This window comes from Capricornis sumatraensis, chromosome 7 (genome assembly GCF_032405125.1).
Source record: "Capricornis sumatraensis isolate serow.1 chromosome 7, serow.2, whole genome shotgun sequence".
Classification (NCBI taxonomy): domain Eukaryota; kingdom Metazoa; phylum Chordata; class Mammalia; order Artiodactyla; family Bovidae; genus Capricornis; species Capricornis sumatraensis.
Window position 1 is genome coordinate 4,581,409 of NC_091075.1, and position 20,886 is coordinate 4,602,294.

At 39.8% G+C, this 20,886-nt stretch overlaps 1 protein-coding gene across 2 annotated transcripts in view; it reads left to right on the forward strand.

The window, feature by feature from the left end:
* The window catches only part of MARCHF1 (membrane associated ring-CH-type finger 1), a 496,731-nt gene that overhangs the window by 351,285 nt on the left and 124,560 nt on the right, over positions 1-20,886 (forward strand). Inside the window, exons 3-4 of one of the 2 annotated variants that reach the window (XM_068975579.1) lie at positions 5,007-5,086; positions 5,394-6,137. In XM_068975579.1, coding sequence (XP_068831680.1) covers positions 5,007-5,086; positions 5,394-6,137 — 824 coding nt within the window. The remainder of the gene's footprint in view (positions 1-5,006; positions 5,087-5,393; positions 6,138-20,886) is intronic. The other variant, XM_068975580.1, reaches the window with a different exon arrangement.

Sequence of the window (20,886 nt, forward strand, 5' to 3'; positions counted from 1 at the left end):
AAAACCAAGACATGGAAACAACCAAAATGTCCATTGACAGATAAATGGACAAAAAAGTGGTATACACACTGGAATACCACTCAACCATAAAGAAGAAGGAAATACATTGGTATACACAATAGACTAGTACTCAGCCATATAAAAAAGAATGAAATAATCCCATTTATAGCAACATGGGTAGAAGGAGAGATAATCACACTAAGTGGAGTAAATCTCTCTCCAGAAAGAGAAAAACAAATACCATATGATATCACTTACATGTGGAACCTAAGATATGACACAAATGAACTTATCCATGAAAGAGAAACCAGCTCACAGACATAGAGAACAAACCTGTGGTTGCCAAGAGGAGAAGAGGTGGGAGAGGGAAGGATTGAGAGTCTGGGATTAACAGATGCAAACTGTTATTTATAAAATGGATAAACAACAAGGTCCTATCACATAGTAAGGAACTATATTCAATATCCTACAATAAATCATGGAGGAAAAGAATTTTATATACTATGAATCACTTTGCTGTACAGCAGAACTTAACACATTATAAATCAACTATAATTCAATGTTTGTTTGTGTGGATCACACACAACTTTGGACTGTGTGAATCACAACAAACTGGAAAATTCCTAAAGAGATGGGAATACCACACCATCTTACTGCCTCCTGAGAAATCTGTATGCAGGTCAAGAAGCAACAGTTAGAATCAGAAATGGAACAATGAACTGGTTCCAAATTGAGAAAGGGGTACATGAAGACTGTATAATGTCACCCTGCTTATTTAACTTATATGCAAAGTACATCGTGCAAAATTCTGGGCTGGATGAAGCACAAACTGGAATCAAGATTGCCAGGAGAAATATCAATAACCTCAGATATGCATATGACACCACCCTTATGGCAGAAAGTGAAGAGGAACTGAAGAGCCTCTTGATGAAAGTGAAAGAGGAGAGTGAAAAAGCTCACCTAAAATTCAAAAAACTAAAATTATGGCACCCGGTTCCATCATTTCATGGCAAATAGGTAGGCAAACAACATAAACAGTAAAAGAGTTTATTTTCTTGGGCTCCAAAATCACTGCAGATGGTGACTGCAACCATGAAGCTAAAAGACACTTGCTCCTTGGAAGAAAAGCTATGACCAACCTAGACAGCATGCTAAAAAGCAGAGACATTACCTTGCCAACAGAGATCCGTCTAGTCAAAGCTGTGGCTTTTCCAGTAGTCCTGTATGGATGTAAGAGGTGGACTATAAAGAAAGCTGAGTGGCAAAGAACTGATGCTTTTGAACTGTGGTGTAAGAGAAGACTCTTGAGAGTACCTTGGACTGCAAAGAGATCAAACCAGTCTATCCTAAAGGAGATCAGTCTTGAATATTTATTGGAAGGACTGATGCTGAAGCTGAAGCTCCAACACTTCAGCCACCTAATGAACAGAACTGACTCATTGGAAAAGACCCTGATGCTGGGAAAGATTGAAGGCAGGAGAAGAAGGCAACAGAGGATAACATGGTTAGATGGCATCACCAACTCAATGTACATGAGTTTGAGCAAGCTCCGGGAGTTGGTGATGGACAGGGAAGCCTGGTGTGCTACAGTGCATGGGGTCACAAAGAGTCAGACATGACTGAGAGACTGAACTGAACTGAACTGATACTTCAGTGTGTATATTAGTCGGTCAGTTGTGTCTATGAGTGAAGTTGCTCAGTCGTGTCCGGCTCTTTGGGACTCCATGGACTGTAGCCTACCAGGCTCCTCCCTCCATGGTATTCTCCAGGCAAGAGTACTGGAGTGGATTGCCATTTCCTTCTCCAGGGGATCTTCCCAACCCAGGGATCGAACCCGGGTCTCCCGCATTGCTGGCAGACTCTTTAACCTCTGAGCCACCAGGGAAGCCTCCAATTGTGTCTAACTCTTTGCAAACCTATGGACTGTAGAATGTCAGGCTCCACTGTCCATGTGATTTTCCAGGCAAGAGTACTGGAGTGGGTTGCCATTCCCTCCTCAGTGGATCTTCCCGATCCAGGAATCAAACCCAGTTCTCCTGCATTCTGGGCAGATTCTTTACCACTGAGTCGTCAGGGAAGCCCCTATACTTCAATAAAATAAACTTAATAAGAACAAAGTGTGCAGATCAGTCTATCGAAACATGTGGAGGGCACCATGCTCCCCTGTGGGCACATGGCTTCTTCTGCCTCAGAATGTTTTTAATCTCTTCTTTAATAACTCCTACTTTCCTTTTAGCTTAGCTGAGTATTACCCCTATATTAGTTTCCTATGACTGCTACAACAAATTACCGTGCAAATGTATCATCCTGTAGTTCTAGAGGTCAGAGGTCAAACATGGGTCTCACGGGGCTACACTGCAGATGTCAGCGGGACCTCATTCCTTCTGGAGCCTGTAGGGGAAAGCTCCTTTTCCAGCCTTTTCCAGCTTCTAGAGGATGCCTGCATGCCTCCGTTCAAGGCCTCCTCTGTCTATCTTCAGTGGCAGAAGTGGAGCATCTCCCCTTCTCTCTGACCTCTGCTCCCATCCTTTCATCTTTTCTCTCTGACTCTAATGCTACCACCTCCCTCTTAGAAGAATCCTCGTGCTTACACCTGGTCCACCTGAATAATCCAGGACCATCTCTCCATCTCAAGGTCCTTAACGTAATCACCTGTGCAAAGTCACTTTTGTTATGTAAGGAAACAGATTCACAAATTCCAGAAATTAAAATGTTGATATCTTGAGTAGGAGTAAGAGGCAGTATTATTTAGCCCTTCATACCTCCTCTTGAAGTTCTTCTAACCTCTTGACTTAGAACTTCTTTTCCTCTGGACTCCACAATCGGTTATGTTTATTGTCATCTTTTTTTAATCTTTTTTCACTGCAGTGCGTTTGATGTACGATATTGTGTGAGTTACGGACGCACAGCATAGTGACTCAGAATGTTTTAAGTTTCACTCCATTCATAGTTCTTATAAAATATTGGCTATATTTCATGCATTGTGCAGTATATTCTTGCAGCTTACTTATTTTATACATAACAGCTTGTACTTGTTAACCCTCTGCTCTCGTTTTGTCCCTCCCCTGTTCCTTCCCCGCACTGGTAACCACTAGTTTGTCTCCTATATCTGTGAGTCTGTTTATTTTTTGTTATATTCACTAGTTTGTTAGATTATACATTTCTAAGAATTTGTCCATTTCTTCTAGGTTGTCCATTTTATAAGCCTGTGATTGTTCATAGTAGTCTCTAATGATCCTCTGTATTTCTGTGGTGTTGATTGTAGTTTTACTTTTTCCCCTCTGATTTTATTGATTTGTGCCCTCTCTCTTTTTTTCTTGATGATCCTGGCTAAAGGTTTATCCATTTTGAAAAGATTTCAAAGAACCAGCTCTTAGTTTAATCTTGTCTATTATTTTTGTTTAATCTTTTCTATTGTTTTTTAAGTCTCTAGTTCATTTATTTCTGCTCTGATCTTTACTATATCTTTCCTTCTGTCAACTTTGGATTTTGCTTGTTCTTCCTTTCCTAGTTCCTATAGGTGTAAAGATAAGGTGTTTATTTGAGATTTTTTAATTGTTTCCCTAGGTAAGCTTGTACTGCAATAAACTTTCCCCTTAAAAGTATCTTTGCTGAGTTGCATAGGTTGTTTCCATTTTCATTTGCTTCCGGGTACTTTTTATGTCTTCTTTGATTTCTTCAGTGACACATTGGTTGTTCAGTAACATATTGTGCAGCTTTCACACGCTTATGCTTTTTTGCAGTTTTTTTTTTTTTTCTTATAGTTGATTTATATGCATGTATCTTTAATATGGGGATTTTTAGAACTTTGAAATTTGGGGTTAATCTACCTACCTTTACTGTTATTTTTCTTGCTGGCAATTTCATCTGTGCAGTCAGACTGGTCTAAATCTGTGATTGAAGCCCCTGGATTTCCTCTGTGTATAGGAGGGTGTTGCCTTGTGAGTTGAGTATGAGAGCAGATCAAGGAGCAGAATTTCTCACATGAAGCTCTGCTCTACCGAGCAGCACTGATTTCTCAGTTCCCTCATCTGTAACATGGAAAAAATTATCATATTTGCCACATGTGTTTCTTGTACTAATGAATTAACATAGGAAAATTATTTAGAACTGTGACTGGCATATAATATTCCCTCAAAACTATTAGTTATTATTATTTCCCATTTGTGAGATTATTATAAGTATTAAACAGATGGCAGATAAACCACAGTACCATGCCTGGCACACAGTAAATTCTTCACACAGTCTAGGTTTTTATTTATCATCATCACATGTATTAAACATAATGGTTAGAAAATTCAAAGTAGTGAAGTAAATGCTGTGTTTTAAACATAGGAGTCTCATGAAACAGACTGAAATTTATGCCAATCTGCATAATTTCAGGCTTTCTTATTCTCAGGCATAGTCTGGTCATGAAGTTAAAAGTTAAGAAGGTTAATAATGTTGTGATGGATAGATTTTTATTAGCCTCCATGATAAAATAATAATAATCACTGCAGGCTTTTAAATATTACAAAGTGTTTTTAAATATATCATCTCATGGGGCCTTAAAGTGACTTAATGTTAACTCCAGGCAGTATCTAGCAATTTAATGGCTATTTGATTATTGAAGCTTCCTGAATTAGTATCATCTTTGTCACATAATAGCTGTTGTGTCCTTTATATCACAGGCTATTCAAGGGTTACACATTTGTTTCCAAGGCAAATTGAGCCATTCCACTCAAAAGTTTACAGTAAATAGAATAGAAACTTGTGGAATCATCTTCCTCTATCACAAATGAAGCAACAGCAAAGTGGTACAGCATCTCAGCTGTTCCAAGTTCCTCAAATCAGTTTTACTTTTGCAAAACCTGCCCTCCGACTTCCTATATCCTGTGAGCTGCCTTATGAACAACATGACCGGCAGCCACGTTTGTTGTAATTTTTTAAATATGTGGAAAAAAAGCAAGATATCAACCATGTATTACCTTAACCAAGATGCCAAATTGTCTAACTTGTTTCTCCAGGCCAGCAGTCCAACAACTGGGACAGCTCCCAGGAGCCAGTCAAGGTTGTCTGTCTGTCCATCCACCCAGGACATCTGCAGGTAAGTGTGCAGCAAACGAGCCTGTTTGGTGCTTTTAGACCAGTGTTTTGTACTCTTGTTGTATATATTGAGACTGTGTGACTCTTGCTGCTGTCTTGTCTTGTCTGTGGATAATTTATATCAGCCTGATTTTTTTTTTTTCCTTTACTACATTTTCCTCATTTGATCTTTGTTTGCGAACTTTGGGTCCATGCTGTCATCTTCATCTCTCTTTCTTTCTGTTTCCCATGGCTGCCCTCTCCTTTCCAATTCCCATGGCTTTCCTCCCCATCCCAATCCCTCATCCTTTGCCTGCTGCTTTGTCTAGATCTGCCATCTCACATGACATGTCAGGAGCCTCACTTGAGCACAGCACCTCTGTCACAGTGCTGAGCCCTGCTAGGCAGGAGCCTGGTAAGAAACCAGTAACACAGAAGTCTAGGAGGAGGAGGCGGGCATCTCAGAGGTACGAGCATGCCCAAGAACAGGGGAGAGGGAGAAGAAGCGACTTTCACCTCCACGTTCCCAGCCCCCGATACAGTGAGACCGACACAGATTCTTCAGACTCATCTTCCACGCGTGAGAGTCACTGGATTCAGGCAAAGAGAAGAGCCCAAGTGAAGTTCCGCCTGTCGCGGAGAAGAAGGAGAAATAACAAAACAAGCGGAAACCTGGATGAGTCTTCTGCTCCTAATGAAATCAATCCAGTACATTTGAGATCCAAAGATAGAAAGCACACGGAGCTGACCAGCTGTGAGAGCTGCTCTTTAAACCTGCACAGAGCAAAAGGCACAACGTATGAAGGATGTGGTGTCTCCCTGTCGAGAGGGTCCTCTGAGAGTAAAAGACCCTCAAGGAAGCAACAGGAGAGCAGAGGTGGGGACCACCACAGGGATCCTCAACTCCTACATCGGTGTGGGCAAAATGAAACAACAATCAAGAGAAGATTTTCAGGGACAGAATCCAGCACTGAAATGCTGGCGGTCAAAGGTGGCAAGTCTGCTGGTGATGCGGGGTTCCAGGAGCCTCCTGCCACGGACCATGACGGGTCTGATCATTTACAAGCATGCAGGTCAGTCTCTCCAGAGAAAGATTTGATGCACCCCAAAATATACCTCCTCCCTCTGTGAGTTACATGTGTGTGTGTCCCGTGCCCTCAAAGCATAACATTTATTCATACTGTTATTTGTCCGATTGTATAAAATGAGCAAAGGGATGGGGAGAATGATGCACAAATATCCATGGTTTTGAAAGCTGTTCCAAAATAGTTAGCTTTCCCCTTCTCCCTTCTTTTAACTGAAAGATGATTTATCCTGGTCAAAGAATTGACAAAACGAGACCTGTCCCCTCTCTCAGTAAAGATAAGAATTGTGGAGGAAACACGAATGAGAGTGTGAGATCTTAGTTCAAATCTGGTGACCTTTTAGCTCCCTGACAGTGGATATTCAAGGCTTGGGGGGATTAAGGTCAGATTTTTGTACCAGGAAAGTCTCCTCTGCAGTTGGTGCCAATTTGTTCTCCAGTTGTCTGACTCAGCAGGTAATTCAAGACTGAAAGGACACAGCAACAGGTCACAGATGCACCAGCGGGGCTGCTGGGACCTTCTGAGAAGGAAACCACATTAACTTTGGTGATAACCATGTACTAAAAAGTTTCAACATGCAGACAATTCATATTAATATCTATGAGGCTGCTTGCTTGCACTTTTTACCCAATTGGATACAATTTTCAGAATAATTTAAAATTAAAAAAAAATAATGTGACTACCCAAGCTAGTTTGCACCAATGAGACAATTTGAAACAAAACAAATATTTTGAATGTTCCTATTACCCAATCATTTAAGTTTCTTGGTTTCTGTTTGGGAGCAAGTCAAGGTTTGGTGTGTGGTTTGTTTGTTTGTTTGTTTGTTTTTTGCATAATGCTTGGTTTGGGGGCTTGCTTTTACAAAACTTTTACTTTATAAAATGTGTGTGTGTGTTTTCATGTGAATCACAGGACCCAGAGAGAGCTTCCTATGTTCATTCAGGGCAGGACGAGTAGGAAAATTAATCTCTGGATATAAATAATATTATAATGGCTTGTTTCTCTGAAAATTTTATGGGTTGTTCAAAAAACGCTCATTTACTTATTCATTCAGGCATTTATTGATTATAGTGCATCAGTCTTTTATTGCAGGAACTTGACATCTGAGAGCTTACTGTCTGGTGGAGATGAACACAAACTATGTCACAGTTAATCGCAGTTGAGATAAATGATGTAGGAGTGTATAACGAGGAAAGTAGATCTGTGCTGGGAAATTAGAGAAGGACTGTCTTAAGGAAGTGACGAACTGCCTGTGGCCCAGGCATGACGGGAACTAATCGAGGAAGGAACAGGGAAGGGTGTGCAGACAGCATGCCACTGGGGTCTGGGGAACCGAAAGCTGCTGCTGCTGCTGCTGGGGTATAGAGAGGGAGGGGGCGCTGGTGGGGATGAGGTCAGAGAGGTGGGGAGGGCCGTGCAAAGCACGCTAAGGGAGTTAAACGAGAAGTGACACCGTTTGACCCATATACTGAAGCAAGCAAATTTCTTGTAATCTTTTGACTATGATTTAAGTGTGGCTTCGCTACAGTGTCTGGGGACAGAATAAAACACTACTTCTAGTCTAGACTAAGAACTCCTCACTAGTAAACATCTGTGGTCATTCCCCAAATCTACTTTCAATGTAATTTAATGGAAGACAGTTAAAGAGGCTAGTTGTAGACTTAATGGTAATTAGAGAAAAAGGAATGCTTGCAATTAGAGTCATAGTGGCTGGTTCTCCAAACTTAAAAGCACTGCTCTGGAGAAAAAGAGTATTTAACATAGACGCCTATTAATAAAATGATATCAATGGGCCTATAGTTATTTCTTGCTGTGGGTTATTGTCAAAATATACCCACTAAGCAAATCCTATGGGCCATATATTATACTGGGAGCTGAGGATAAAAAGTGACAGAAAGACTTGATTCTTCACTTAAGTGGCCTATTAACTAGTGACAGAAGTTGAATGTACACTCAAAAAGATGAAAGTTTAAGATTTTAGAAGAGGAATACTACACGAATTTGAAAAAAAGGGAAATTGCTGGGAGCTACCACAACCTGGGATCCCCTTAAGAGCTGGGGTTGGGACTGAGGAAAGGAGAAGCTAGCCTGGCAGAGAGGCCTGGTGGGCATCCGGGCCCTTGGGGCGGGTTGAGCAGGACCCCCTCAGGTGGACAGGATCCCCCCACTGCTAGGTCATCAGGAAAACTGAACGCTTGGCATTGGTAAAGGCAGACCCTACAGGAGTCAAGGATGACTTCAGATCTTGGACCTTGGGAGGCAGTAAAAGCTGGTGCTACTGACAGAAACAGAAGTGTCAGAGGCCAGCTAAATTGGGAAAGACAATGAGTTCAACTATAGGCAGGCTGTTTGTGGTAGTGCAGGATCAGCTATTGAGCAGACAACATGAGTCACATCACTGAAATGCGGGAGGGCAGTCCAGGCTCAGTCTGAGTGGTTTTTCAAGCATTAGTGAACTATACACAGACTGACATTAAATCGCTGCATATTTCCACTGGTCATTCACGTGATGTCTGAGCACAGGACAATCACACCAAGATATTAATAGTGAAAATCTTCTCAAGGCCGGAGAGGATCTGGGTACCGTTCTCAGGGGGGGTGACTGGAAAGTGAATGACATCTCTAAAGGCTGTAGATGGGACCAGCTTGAGCACCAGGGTCCCTGTGTAGGACAGGAATATGAACTTGCACTCCTGCCACTTCAGACATGAACAAGCAGGACCAGTCTCAGCCAGAACCACAAAGCAGAAGCAGCTTCTAAGCCCCTTCTTCCTTGTTTCTTCCTGGTATTTAGTCCCACAAGGACACTCTACCCATTACCCACTCTACCCACCTTCATCAAAGCCTCATGCAGAGAAACTATCTCTGTAAGCAACCTACAACTTAGAGGAAATTTAAATCATCATGCCATCATACCCACACTGGTGGAATGGAAAAGATTTTGCCTTTTTTTACATAGAAAGTTTACATTAAAAAATTATGTTAGCTTATGCTTGAAACTTTTCAATAGCCTCTTAGTTGCCATCTGTAGTGAGTTCAAAATCGTTAATAGAATTTACAAGGGTCTGAATGATCTGTCAAACCAGCCTCCTCAGCTTCAACAGCATTGTTAACAATGACCACTCATGCTGGTCTGTCTTCAGGTCTCTGAAAGAGCCATGCTCTCACCTTTCAGGAATGCCTTCATATTATCCGATCTTCACTTCATCAGATTAATTCTAATCATTTCTTCTTAATTTAGATGTCATTCCTTTGGGGAAAACTTTGTGATTCCCTAACCAACACTCAGGTTGTCTTCATTTCCATATCATCTTTTAAAACTTTTATTGCAATATTGTTCATTTATTATATTGTATTAGTTTCAGGTGTACAGAATAGTGATTCAGTCAACATATCCTAATTTTTTTAATATATTTATTTTTATTGGAGGATAATTGCCTTAGAGAATTTTGCTGTTTTCTGTCAAACCTCAACATGAATCAGCCATAGGTATACATATATCCCCTCCCTTTTGAAACACACTCTCATCTCCCTCCCCATCCCACCATTCTAGGTTGATAACAGCCCCTGTTTGAGTTCCCTGAGCCACACAGCAAATTCCCATTGGTTATCTATTTTACATATGGTAATATTAAGTTTCTATGTTACTCTTCCCATACACTTCACCCTCTCCTCCCCTCTCCCCATGTCCATAAGTCTATTCGCTATGTCTGTTTCTCCATTGCTGTCCTGTAAATGAATTCTTCAGTACCATTTTTCTAGATTCTGTATATATGCATTAGCATATGATATTTATCTTTCTCTTTCTGACTTACTTCACTCTGTGTAATAGGGTCTAGGTTCATCCACCTCATTAGAAGTGCCTCAAAGGTGTTCCTTTTATGGCTGAGTAATATTTCATTGTGTATATATACCACAACTTCTTTATCCATTCATCAGTTCGTGGAAATGTAGGTTGTTTCCATATTCTAGCTATAGTAAATAGTGCTGCAGTGAACAATGGGATCCATGTGTCTTTTTCCATTTTGGTTTCCTCAGGGTATATGCCTAAGAGTGGGATTGATGGGTCATTTGGTGGTTTTATTCCTAGTTTTTTAAGGAATCTCCATACTGTCTTCCATAGTGGCTATAAATGTGTATTTACATTCCCATCAACTGCAAGAGTTCCCTTTTCTCCACACCTTCTCCAGCATTTATTTTTTGTAGACTTTTTCATGATGGTGATTCTGACTGATGTGAGGTGATGTCTCATTGTAGTTTTGATTTGCCTTTCTCTAATAATGAGCAATGTTGAGCATCTTTTTATATGTTTGTTAGCCATCTGTATGTCTTCTTTGGAGAAATCTGTTTAGCTCTTCTTCCCACTTTTTAATTGGGTTGGTTTTTTGGTATTCAGTTGTATGATCTGCTTGTATATTTTGGAAATTAATCCTTTGTCAGTTATTTCCTTTGCTATTATTTTTTCCCATTCTGAGGGTTGTCTTTCACCTTGCTTATAGTTTCCTTTGCTGTGAGAAAGCTTTTAAGTTTAATCAAGTCCCACTTGTTTACTTTGGTTTTTATTTCTGTTACTCTATGAGGTGGGTCATAGAGGATCTTGCTTTGATTTATATCATTGAGTGTTCTGCCTTTGTTTTCCTCTAAGAATTTTATAGTTTCTGGTCTTACATTTAGGTCTTTAATCCATTTTGAGTTTATTTTTGTGTAAAGTGCTAGGAAGTGTTCTAATTTCATTCTTTTACATGGAGCTGTCCAGTTTTCCCAGCACCGTTTATTGAAGAGGCTGTCTTTGTTCCATTGTATATTCTTGCCTCCTTTGTCAAAAATAAAGTACCCATAGGTGCATGGGTTTATTTCTGGGCTTACTATCTTGTTAGATTGTTCTATATTTCTGTTTTTGTTCCAGTACCATACTGCCTTGATGACTGTAGTTTTGTAGTATAATCTGAAGTCAGAGAAGGTTGATTCCTGCAGTTCCATTCTTTCTCAAGACTGCTTTGGCTATTCAGGGTCTTTCGTGTTACCATATGAATTGTGAAATTTTTTGTTCTAGTTCTGTGAAAAATGTCATTAGTAATTTGATAGGGATCACATTGAATCTGTAGATTGTGTTTGGTAGTATAGTCATTTTCACAATACTGATTCCTCCTACCCAGGAACATGGAATGTCTCTCAATCTGTTTATGTCATCTTTGATTTCTTTCACTATTGTCTTATAATTTTCTGTGTACAGTTATTTTGTCTCCTTAGGTAAGTTTATTCCTAAATATTTAATTCTTTTTGTTGCAATGGTGAATGGGACTGATTCCTTAATTTCTCTTTCTGATTTTTCATTATTAGTGTATAGAAATGCAAGTGGTATCTGTGTACTGATTTTGTATCCTGCAGCTTTGCTAAATTCACTTATTAGCTCGAATAATTTTCTGATACTATCTTTAGGGTTTTCTATGTAGAGTATCATGTCATCTGCAAACAGTGAGAGCTTTACTTCTCTTTTTCCAATCTAGATTCCTTTATTTATTTTTCTTCTCTGATTTCTGTGCTTGGACTTCCAGAAGTATGTTGAATAATAGTGGTGAGAGTGGACACCCTTGTCTTGTTCCTGATCTTAGGGGGAATGTTTTCAGTTTTCACCATTGAGAATAATGTTTGCTATAGGGTTATCTTATATGGCCTTTACTATGTTGAGGTTGGTTCCTTCTATGCCCATTTTCTGAAGAGTTTTAATCATAGATGGGTGTTGAATTTTGTCAAAAGCTTTTTCTGCATCTGTTGAGATTTTTGTATGGTGTTTATCTTTTAATTTGTTAATATGATGTATCACATTAATTGATTTGCATATATTGAAGAATCCTTGCATCCCTGAAATAAACCCAACTTGATCTTTGTGTATAAGCTTTTTGATGTATTGCTGAATTCCATTGGTTAAAATTTTGTTGAGGATTTTCGCATCCATGTTCATCAGTGATACTGGCCTGTAGTTTTCTTTTCGTGTGTTATCTTTGTCCAATTTTGGTATCAGGGTGATGGATGCCTCGTAGAATGAGTATGGAAGTGTTCCTTCCTCTTCAATTTTTTGAAAGAGTTTTAGAACGATAGGCATTAGCTCTTCTCTAAATGTTTGATAGAATTCTCCTGTGAAGCCATCTTGTCCTGAGATTTTGCTTTTTGGGAGATTTTTTATCACAACTTGAAGTTAAGTGATTTTATTTGGGTTGTTCATAATTTCTACTTCTTCCTGGTTCAGTCTTTTCTAAGAATCTGTCCATATCTTCCAGGTTATCCATTTTATTGCCATATAATTATTCATAATCTCTTATAATCCTTGGTATTTCTACATTGTCTGTTGTAACCTCTCCTTTTTCATTTCTAATTTTGTTGATTTGATTCTTCTCTTTTTCTTCATGAGTCTAGCCAAAGGTTTGTTAATTTTGTTTATCTTCTCAAATAACCAGCTTTTAGTTTTACTAATCTTTACTTATTGTTTCTTTCATTTCTTTTTCACTTATTTCTGCTTGGATCTTTATGATTTTTTTCCTTCTGATAATTTAGGGGGCTTTTTATCTTATTTTTCCAGTTGTTTTAGGTGTAAAGTTAGATTTTATAGTCAACATTTTTCTTGTTCCTTGAGGAACAAATCCTGAGGTAGGATTGTGTTGCTATAAACTTCCTTCTTAGAACTTCTTTTGCTGCATCCCATAGGTTTTGAGTTGTTGTGTTCTCATTGTCATTTTTTTCTAGAATTTTTTTTATTTCCCTTTTGATTTCTTCAGTAACCTGTTGGTTGTTTAGAAATGTATTGTTTAATCTCCATGTGTTTGTGTTTCTTACAGTTTTTTTTCCTAGTAGGTGATACCTAGTCTCATAGCATTTTAGTCAGAGAAGATGCTTGATATGATTTAAATTTTCTTTAATTTACTGAGGTTTGATTTGTGACCCAAGGTGTGGTCTATCCTGGAGAATATTCCATGTGCACTTGTGAAGAAGGTGTATTCTGCATTTGGATGGACTGTCCTGAAGATATCATTGAGATCCATCTTATCTAATGTATCATTTAAGACTTGTGCTTCTTTATTATTTTTCTGTTTTGATGATCTGCTCATTGGTGTGAGAAGGGTGTTAAAGTCTCCTATTATTATTGTGCTACCATCAATTTCTCCTTTTATGTCTGTTAGTGTTTGCCTTATGTATTGAGGTGCTTCTTTGTTAGGTGCATTGTTATGTCTTCCTCTTGGACTGATCCCTTGTTTATTATGTAGTATCCTTCCTTATCTCTTGTAACCTTCTTTATTTTAAGGTCTATTTTGTCTGATATGAGAATTGCTACTCCAGCTTTCTTTTGCTCCCCATTTGCATGGAATATATTTTTCCATCCTCTCACTTTCAGTCTGTATGTGTCTTTAGGACTGAAGTGGGTTTCTTGTAGACAGCATATATATATATGTCTTGTTTTTGTATCCATTTAGCCAGTCTGTGTCTTTTGGTTGGAACATTTAATCCATTTACATTTGAAGTAAATATTGATATTTATGTTCCTATTGCCATTTTTTTAAATTGTTTGGAGTTGATTTTGTAGATCTTTTTTCTTCTTTTGTATTTCTTAACTATATAAGTCCCTTTAACATTTGTTGTAAAGCTGATTTGATGGTACTGAATTCTCTTTAACTTTTGCTTATCTGAAAAGCTTTTTATTTCTCCATCATTTTTGAATGAGATTTTTGCTGAGTACAATAATCTTGGTTGTAGATTTTTCTCTTTCAGTACTTTAAATATATCCTGACATTCCCTTCTGGCCTGCAGAATTTGTGCTGAAAGATCAGCTGTTAAACTTATGGGGTTTCCCTTCTATGTTACTTGTTGCTTTTCCCTTGCTCCTTTTAATATTCTTTCTTTGTGTTTAGTCTTCATTAGTTTGATTAGTATGTGTCTTGGTGTGTTTCTTCTTGGGTTTATCCTATATGGGACTCTGTGCCTCTTGGCGGAGAAGGCAATGGCAACCCACTCCAGTACTCTTGCCTGGAAAATCCTATGGATGGAGGAGCCTAGTGGGCTGCAGTCCATGGGGTCGCTAAGAGTTGGACATAACTGAGTGACTTCACTTTCACTTTTCACTTTCATGCATTGGAGAAGGAAGTGGCAACCCACTCCAGTGTTCTTGCCTGGAGAATCCCAAGGACAGCAGGGTCACACAGAGTCAGACATGACTGAAGCGACTTAGCAGCAGCAGCAGTGCCTCTTGAACTTGATTGACTATTTCCTTTTCTATGTTGGGGAAATTTTCAACTACAATCTCTTCAAAACTTTTCTCATACCCTTTCTTTTTCTCTTCTTCTGAGACCCCTGAAATTTGAATGTTGGTGCATTTGATATTGTCCCAGAGGTCTCTGAGATGATTGTCAATTCTTTTCATTCTTTTTACTTTATTCTGTTCTTCAGAAGTTATTTCCATCATTCTATCTTCCAGCTCACTGATTTGTTCTTCTGCTTCAGATACTCTGCTATTGATTCCTTCCAGAGTATTTTTACTTTCAGTAATTATGTTGTATGTTTATTCTTTAATTCTTTTAATTCTTTAATTCTTTTAGGTCTTTGTTAATTAATTCTTGCTTTTTCTTCATTTTGTTTTCAAGGTTTTTGATCTTTATTATCATTATTCTGAATTCTTTTTCAGGTAGTTTGCCTATTTCCTCTTCATTTATTTGGACTTCTGTGTTTCTAATTTGTTCTTCATTTGTGTAGTATTTCTCTGCCTTTTCGTTTTTTGTTTTTTTTTTTTTTTTTTTAACTTCTTGTGTTTGAGGTCTCCTTTTCTCAGGCTTCAGGGTTAAATTCTTTCTTCCTTTTGGTTTCTGCCCTCCTAAGGTTGGTCCATTGGTTTGTGTAAGCTTCATACAGGGTGATATTTGTGCTGAGTTTTTTGGTTTCTTTCTTTTTCCTCTGATGGGCAAGGCTGACTGAGGTGGTAATCTTGTCTGCTGATTATTGGGTTTGTATTTTTGTTTTATTGTTTAGATGAGGTGTCTTGCACAGGGTTCTACTGGTGGTTGGATGATGTTGAGTCTTGTATTCCAGTGGCTTCCTTTGTGTGAGTTCTCACAATTTGATACTCCCTAGGGTTCGTTCTCTGGTAGCTTGGAGTCTGCTCCTATTACAAAGATTCAGGACTTTATCTCTGGTCAGGAATGAAGATTCCACAAGTAGTTTCTTATGACATTAAGTGAGATTAAAACAAATACTCAAAAATGAGAAACCAAAGGGGAACCCTAGATAAATGGCAGTTACAAAATCAGGCAAATAATAATTAAAATAATGGAATATACACATATACATATACATATACACCCATAAGCAAAGTCATAATAGTCCAACAAAAATAAAGTACAGTTGATTGACCCAGTGAACAAAGGAAATCAAAAACTATGTTTACCAGTTAAGAATAAAACTAACTGAAGCACAAACTGGAAAACAAAAAAGCAAGGTGCCAAGTGGGGAATAAAGCAATGAAAACAAGACTAACAAATATGTTGAAAGGAAAGCAAAGAAAGAAGAGGAAGCAAGGACAGATATGCAAAGTTAAATAGAGGTAGATGAAGAAGATTTATATACATTAGAGATCAACTTCAAGGGGGAAACAACAGTAGAAAAGGCAGCCAAAGGAATAAATGTAGAAAAAATATAATAGTTTTAAAAAATTAAAAATTAAAATTGTGAAAAAGAGAAAAGAAAAAGAAAGAAAGGAAAAAAAAAAAAGAGGAAAAGTCCACACAACTGCAAAGGGCCAATGTAGAGGCAGAGGTTTATAACAATAAAAAGTGTGACTGAATACACACACATATATATACACACCCATAAGCAAAATCAAAACAGTCCAACAAAAATAAAGTACAACAAATTGACCTGATGAACAAAGGAAACCAAAAATTATATCTACCAGTTAAGAATAAAATTAACTAAAGCACAAACTGGAAAACAAAACTAAAGCAAGATGCCAATTGGGGAATAAAGCAATGAAAATGAAACTAACAAACGTGTTGAGAGGAAAGGAAAGAAAGAATAGGTATGCAAAATTAAATAGAGGTAGATAAAGAAGACTTATATACATTGAAGATTAGCTGCAAGGGGAACAGAATAGTAGGAAAAGCAAACAAAGGAATAAATGTAGAAAAATTATAATAGGTTAAAAAAATTAAAATCAAAAAAAGAAAAGGAAAACTCCACGGAGCTGCAAAAGCCCAACGTAGAGGCAGAGATTTATGACAACAAAAAATGTGACTTAGTGGAAAAAAAGGTCAAAAATTTAATTAGATTTCATAATGCCAATAAAATCTACAACTACAACAGAGGGGGAAAGACACACACAAAAATCCAATAGAACAAGTGAAAACGTAAGAATAAGTCACTGCTGTCAGAGTCCTTTCCCTCACTGGTAGTCACCGTCCACCTCACCTCCCTAGGATGCCCTCCAACACTTTGCTGCTCTCTGGACCTGCTCTGGGGGCAGCTCAGAATCTAATCTGGTCCTATGCCTGTGTGTTCTTGCTTCCAATGTCCACAGCTATCAGAACTAGTGTGTTTTCCTTTGTGGGAGCTCTCAAAGTCCTTTAATATAGTCCATAGACACGGAGTCTGCCTAGTTGATTGTGGAAATTTAATCTGCAGCTTGTATAGCTGGTGGGAAAGTTTTGGGTCTTCCTCCTTAGCCACACTGCCCTTGGGTTTCAATTGTAGTTTTATTTCCACCTCTGGATGGGGGATCATCCACTGGGGTTTGCTCCTGAGGCTGCCCTTGGATTTGCCCCTGTGAGGGCCAAGTGTGGAGGAGGTGCAGCTGCTTGGGTCGCAGTGGTTCTGGCAGCACCAGGTACTCAGGGGAGTTGGCAGCTAAGGCAGCAGGAAATACAATGCTCTAGAAGGGTATAGCAACCAGTATTGGCCAATACACTCCAGTATTATTGCTTAGAGAAGTCCCCGATGGAGAAGCTTGGCAGACCACAGTCTACAGGGTCACAAAGAATTGGACACAACCAAAGCAACCCTGCATGTATAGACACAAGATTTTTTTTTTTTTTTTTTTTTGCCTGTGGCAGCTCTGCCCTAGTGAGAGTTGAGTGTGAAGGTGGTGAAACTGCTTGGCTTGCAGGGACCCTGGGTGCACCAAGTGTGCAGGACACGGACATAATTCCTCTGCCCCAGGAGTTATGGCCCTATCTGAGTCTTTTTTTAAGACTCTTGTAGCTGGAAATGAGAAGACCTCTTTCTTTCACCAGTCTTTCTCTGTAGCTCTGCCCCTTCAGGCACTTAGAGGGATCCCTTGCCTGGGGTCCTTCTCTGTTGTTGGTGCATCAAGCACATACAGGGGGCCCCCTGGCTGGGTTCCTACTCTGTAGATCAGCATGTCAGGCACTTAAAATGACACTCTGAGTGGTGTCCTACTCTGTAGTTCTGGCGCATCAGTCTCTTAAAGAAGCACCCTGGGTGGGGAACTATTCAGTGCTTCAGGTGTTTGATGGGCCAGCCTCTCTATTGTTCAGCTGCCAATGCTGGTGTGTGGGAAGAGAGAGGCTATGGTGATGGCTCCACCCCCTATGCATGACTCAGCAGTTTCGCCTTTCTTCCATGGCTGCCTGGCTTTCCTCCACAGGCATTTCCCACCCCAATCTCCTCCCTCAAATCCCCTTGATTTGTCTCTCTGCAGTTAACAGCAGCCCTCATCCTGGGATTGCTCCACAATCCCTAAATTCCAGCTCCTAGCTGCTGCGCCTTCCAGGGGAACCTGCATCCCTGTCTGGGGTCTGTATGACTGTGGCAAGGACTGTCTGATTTTCATTCCATTTAGGCTGCCACAGTTCAACTGTTTCACTCCCAGCCTTAAATGTTTCTCCTCTGACTCAGACAATTGCCCCGATGTGGAGATCAGGCCTCTGTTTCAGTTCCCCCACCCACTAAGGGCAGGTCCAGTCCTACTAATACTCCTGTTTTTCCTACTGAGTTCCTTTGTCCTACCAAATTTTGCATGCTCCTATATATTCTTTTCCACTGCTCAGGTCCTCCTGTCCACTCTCAGCTCCTGTTCTGCATGCACTTCTGTGTCTGAAGCTGTGTTCCTGATGTATCTGTGGAAAGAGATAGACTCCACATCCACCTGCTCCTCCACCATCTTGTTCTCCCCTGACTATAGCCTATTTTTTAATTGCCAACATCTATGTATTTTCATAGTTGAAGATATCAGGTTTGTTTTCTACAGTGTCCAAAGTGCTTGGCAGATAGCACATATTCAATATACAGTTTTTGACTGAACAGATTCAGGGAAAATGAATTTTTCAAAGGGAGTCCTTCTTCCTGTGTGAAATCATAGTAGTCAGTGGTGGGTTGCCTCACCTGTGGTAGAGCCCCATATAGAGCGTACTCTTCACCAGCTGTTAGTGGATATCAGTGTCAACCACGGGGACTAGTCAAAGGCAGACCCTGCCCCCACCCCCAGGGTCTCTGATGCCTTCCTCTGGGGTTGGGCCATGACTCTGTACTTCTAATACATTCCCAAGTGATACAGATGCTGCTCATCTAGGGATCACAATTCAAGAAACTCTGTTCGAAGCTACAAATTCTCCCTGGTAAAGACTGAGTGAGCGAAGCATAATCAGAGTTTTCTGTCATCCTCTGCTCAGCACTGACACAAAGCACAAAATCAGGTCACCTTCCTGATTTCCCATCATCATCCCAGTGTGGGGTGGGTCATCAAACTGAAACCGTAGGCTGACAAAGTCCTGGCTTTACCAGGAACTCAGCTGTCATCATTTGACTATTATTTCCCTTCAAATCCACTTCCCCATCCTAACTGCCCCTTCTTGCAAAAATTTTCCTGTTTTTGACAATTTTTCCTTCTCATTGAGTATATCTGGTCCCAACCAAGTCCTGCCACTTCTTCTGGATGCTGCTTTGATCTGGGTACTCTTCCCCATTACTACCGTAACCTTATGACTGACTCTCTTCTACCTGTCTGTTCTCCCTCTTCATCCACGCTTTACCCAGTTTTGGTCTGGACTCATCTACCAGGTTAAAATTGGCTGAAACTAGTTAAAATGAGCTTGATGTATTAGTGACAGAAATTGAAAATCAGGTATACAGATGTCTCACGATCTTCAGAGAGTCAGACAATGTGGCTCCCTTGCTTCCATGCCTTCTCCCTGTGGTTCTTATTTTCTCTGACTCCAGTCAAGCTTCCTTTGTACAGCAGAGAATAAGCATTGTGGACAAAAACAGTGGCAGCCTTGCATTTTACAGTGGCTTCATAGAAAAGGTAAATGTTCTCTTCAAGCAGTTTCATGAAATCCCAGAGAAGGAATAGAATTAGCCTTTCTTAGGTCACATCTGTAGGCTAATCACTGTCAGCAGGTCACTATGCTTGGGCTATGTCCTGAGTGAAAAGGTTGGATATAAAATGTAGCTGCTGGCAACATCTTCAGAAACTTATGAGTTGGGGAATGAATATTCTAACACCAAAAAGAATAGCACAGTACCAGAAGAAGTGGGAAAAGAATTATGAGCAGGAAAAAGCAAAAACAAACAAACAAACAAACAGTACAAGGCCCCACTGTATAGCACAGGGAACTATATTCAAATGATAAACCATATTGGAAAGAAGATAAAAAAGAATATATGTGTGTGTGTCTGTGTGTGTGTGTGCTTAGTTGCTCAGTCATGTCTGACTCTTTGCGACCCCATGGACTGAAGTCCGCCAGGCTCCTCTGTCCATGGGGGTTCTCCAGGCAAGCATATGAAAGACTGTTGTTGAATCATGCAAAGACGCCAGGATTCTTGGCCCCCAGAGGAGAAGAATTCAATCCGGGGCCAGAGACGAGGCTTGATCCCTCAGAGGTTTTGTGTAATAAAGTTTTATTAAAGTATAAAGGAGATAGAGAAAACTTCTGACATAGGCATCAGAAGGGGACAGAAAGAGTACCCCCCTGCTAGTCTTCACCTGGATGTTATATAGTCACTAGCAGTCTGTTTATAAAAGAAAGGAATGTCTTAAAACTAAGCATGGCACCAGGCTCCTCACCCATAAGATACATTTTGGAATAATCTTGGCACTAAATGGTTCATTCTGGGCCATAAAATGATTAACTTGAATCTTGAAGAAGGGCAGATCACCATACAAATAATTTTATTTACGTAGATTCAGTTCAGTTCAGTTCAGCCGCTCAGTTATATCCAACTCTTTGCAACCCCCTGAATCGCAGCCAGCCAGGCCTCCCTATCACCAACTCCCGGAGTTCAGACTCACGTCCATCGAGTCAGTGATGCCATCCAGCCATCTCATCCTCTGTCGTCCCCTTCTTCTCCTGACCCCAATCCCTCCCAGCATCAGAGTCTTTTCCAGTGAGTCAACTCTTCACATAAGGTGGCCAAAGTACTGGAGTTTCAGCTTTAGCATCATTCCTTCCAAAGAAATCCCAGGGTTGATCTCCTTCAGAATGGACTGTTTGGATCTCCTTGCAGTCCAAGGGACTCTCAAGAGTCTTCTCCAACACCACAGTTCAAAAGCATCAATTCTTCGGCGCTCAGCTTTCTTCACATAGATTAGGGGAACAATATATAAGTATAACATGCTGGTTTGTCAAGTAGGTTCTGAGCCAAGAGGTGGAACTGACTTGAAGACAGAGTTTGGGGTAAATGCATAGTACATTAGCATAGCTTAAGATAAACATTTCCATAAGAGAAATGCATTGGTTATCTC